This window comes from Olea europaea, chromosome 12 (genome assembly GCF_002742605.1).
Source record: "Olea europaea var. sylvestris chromosome 12, O_europaea_v1, whole genome shotgun sequence".
Classification (NCBI taxonomy): domain Eukaryota; kingdom Viridiplantae; phylum Streptophyta; class Magnoliopsida; order Lamiales; family Oleaceae; genus Olea; species Olea europaea.
This window is the reverse complement of record NC_036248.1, coordinates 2,581,344-2,584,786: the sequence shown is the minus strand read 5'-3', so window position 1 is coordinate 2,584,786 and position 3,443 is coordinate 2,581,344. Positions and strand designations below refer to the sequence as shown.

At 37.4% G+C, this 3,443-nt stretch overlaps 1 protein-coding gene and 1 pseudogene across 1 annotated transcript in view; one reads left to right on the top strand and one right to left on the bottom strand.

Moving 5' to 3' along the window:
- The window catches only part of LOC111406432, a 3,962-nt pseudogene extending 3,818 nt beyond the window's left edge, over positions 1 to 144 (bottom strand).
- Positions 14 to 3,443, top strand: part of LOC111406431 — a 5,302-nt gene continuing 1,872 nt past the window's right edge. The window contains exons 1-3 of the mRNA XM_023035859.1: positions 14 to 534; positions 1,702 to 2,379; positions 3,252 to 3,380. Of these exons, the coding sequence (XP_022891627.1) occupies positions 223 to 534; positions 1,702 to 2,379; positions 3,252 to 3,380 (1,119 nt within the window). The 5' untranslated portion in view covers positions 14 to 222. The remainder of the gene's footprint in view (positions 535 to 1,701; positions 2,380 to 3,251; positions 3,381 to 3,443) is intronic.

Genomic DNA, 3,443 nt, shown 5'->3' with positions numbered 1-3,443 from the left:
AAAGTATATTATTCCCATTTACATAAGAAAGTTTATGAAAATTCTTGGGAGTTTTTTTATCAATGTAAAATGAATTAATTAACTCGAATTGGTCTTCTTATAACTACTTCTAAACAGTGAAATGTGCAGAACGCAGTTTTTCATGATGAAATCACAAGTGAATCAAATTTGTTTATGAATTTTTCGTGATGCCTAATTGATTCGTTTTTGTGGATTTGTCAAATGGGAACAGATGTATATGCAATGTGCGATGGTCCAATGCTCTCACATGGACCATATTTAGGAACTGTAACATTATGTTCCCTCAAGTCCATAATTTTTCTTTCCATAAAGGCTTGTCTTTTCACTGTCAATTTTGAGGATGAAGATTCAACTTTTCTTTCAAAGCAGAGGCTCCATCTGAAGAAGTCTTGGGGGATGCCTTTCTTGTTTCTCTCTTCTGTAGTTTTTGCTCTTGGGCACATTGTTGTAGCATATCGAACAAGCTGCAGAGCAAGGAGGAAGCTCCTGTTTCATGGTATTTACCCAGAAGCCGTAAGTTTGTAATATTTGTCCTGCCTTAAGTTTGTATCTTATTATATGTTGCCCCAAATAGGTCGATGCCAAATTTCATAAGGTTTGACATGTTGATAGAAGTATTTAATGTGATTTAAATAAGGTAATTTATGTACAAGAAAGCTTAAAAAACTTCTAAAATGGCCTGTATGTGGTGTGCTTGAATAGTATTATGATAGTTTTTGTATTGGAGACAAAGATGATGAGGATGAAGTCGAAGGCCCCTTTTTATAGAGCTTGGAGTGGGGTGGAGTAGAGTAGGGTAGGGTGAGAACCTTTAAAACCCCGCACTCATCCATGTATTTTGTGATGACTAGCTAAACTCTCTGCACCTCACATAGTCAAGTCTGCAGTCAGATGTCAAATTCTTGACTTTTGTGAACAGCGTCAGAGATTGGCTGCCTAAAACCTCCTCCGAGTGTCTTGCATGTTTTGTTGCGTGCTTGATTTTGAGTTTCAATATTTAATATCAAAAGTATCTGTGAAGCTGAGGACTTAGGACGAAGATTTATTCTTGGTTGGGGGAAATTATATCCTCGGCCTCGTCAGGGAGTTGATGAGAAGGAATGCTTTCCAAAGATGGGATTGGGATCTTACTTGCAGGACTAAATTCTCGATGTCTTCCTGAACCCAGGTCCTGGGTCGAGAAGATTTTTGATGGTTTTTGTGTCATCATGTACTCTTCCTCGGCCTAGCCTTTGGTAGCCACATGACGTTGCTACACGAAGGCAAGGAGTCATTGCAAGGCATAATTCATCTGTTTGACATGGCAATCGGTTATATTGACCCTCTCTTGGAAGGGTTCTACATAGGCCATGTGGATGAGGACACGACAATAATTTCAGCAAAATTTGGTTCTGTCTTCTAAATGGTAGAGTATATGAAGTTAATTTGATTTTCTAGTAGAAGTCAGCTTAATATTTTTAAACTAAATACTGTTCATATGAGTTATGTATATTGTAGTTTTCAAAATTTTTTTTACTGGCACTGGCTGTATAGTCATGTTAGCTCAATTTGTCAGCTTTTAAGTTGGAGAATGAGCTTGCTTCAAAGTTTTAGTTGCATTGGGTGGTTTATAGTTAGAGTTCATTATACTATAAATTTCTTCTAAATTGTTAGCTTTGACTAATCAATTTACTTGAATAGGTCCATTCTTGCAAAATTGCTTTCTCTGGTTATCAGAAGGTTCCACGATCACCCACTCCTTCTGCTGGAAAGACTTCCAGAAACTACTCTGAAATGAGGAGAGAAGCACCAGGATTGTCACATTATGAAGGCGAACTTCCAGTTATATTACTTGCTGATAGAGATAGCTTATTCATCACTTGCCACGGACTAACTATCCACTACAAGTTAAGCATGCCTGGCCCGTCTTGCCGTTCCCTCTCATCCATTACCTTTCCTAACAGCCCATTGATAAGTGTTCCATCAAAAACACAATATCATCTTTACAGGAGCAACAGTGATGAATTCCTTCGGAACTTCTCTCTCTATACTCCTCTACTAGATGGTTCTCCAGTGTCTCCGCTTTCTGAAGATGTGCCTATGATGAGACTTGATGAAAGTGGCAAAGATGAACTCAGAAAGTTGGAGCCTTTGACTTTAGAAGCAGATCTGGAAGCCAATGAACAGTTTGGAATAGTGTTAGTGCATGGGTTTGGAGGGGGAGTTTTCTCGTGGAGAAATGTGATGGGTACTTTGGCTCAGCAGGTTGGCTGTGTGGTTGCTGCTTTTGACAGGCCTGGTTGGGGTTTGACATCAAGGCCATGCAGGAAGGATTGGGAGGAAAATCAATTACCTAATCCTTACAAAATTAATAATCAGGTGATTTCTTTTTCTTATATGTATGTTGTGGTATCATTGGCAGGTACACCAGGAGCATTGGTAGAAATTTACGAATTTAGAAAATGCAAGTTGTAATAGTCAGCAACTTTTCTACCCAATTCCAGAGCATATATCTAATATGGTGCATTAGTAATTCACTAGAACAGATTATAAAATCTGGAACAGTTAGAAAAAATTCATGGTTATGAAGGTTGTCGTTATTTTGGATCCAAGATGGGTAGAACTTTTGCAAATCTCGCACATCTTTCTTATGTTCTCTCTTTCACAACACACACATTCACTCACACAGGGAGTTGTATGCAAATTTTAACTATGCCTTTCCCTTTTCTATGTAAAGTGGATGCTCGTAATTAATAAACAAAAGTGGGAACATGCCAATGGGAAGAAAAGTATTCCGAATGAATTACCATTGTTTTCTTTTCCAGGATCACTGGTTTTGACTTATTTCGCAAATCAGGTCTTAAAACAGAAATCATCTTAGTTCATTTCCGCACTGTTAATACAACATCTTATTTTTCCTTGCATTGAATGCCTATTTCAATATTTTAAGAATCTAAATAAACTAGACTGATTTGCATTTCGATCCCTTTTTTGATAAGTCTTCTTATTCACGCCCATATGCACATGTACGCATTTGCTAGTGCATTTTCAAACACCTATGGCCCAAACTGCAATATTTCTATTTTAAAATGTCCTTCTTCTAAAGCAAATGAGATTATGTTGTATTTGCCTTTAAGTCAACTAATCCATCTGTTATGCTTTTGAATATAGCTCTGTCGAACTTGTTTTGTTTTCTTTTTCGATTTTTCAACTTGAGTCTCAAGTTAAACATTTTATTTTGGTCATTTCAGGTTGACCTGCTTCTTTCTTTTTGCTCATCAATGGGGTTTTCCTCAGTTGTACTTGTTGGTCATGATGATGGAGGATTGCTTGCACTGAAGGCTGCACACGAAATCCAGTCATCAGCAAATCCCAAGAATGTGAGTCAATATCGCTTGTAATTTTGACTCCTAAATAATGATTCAGTAGCATTCATATTTTTT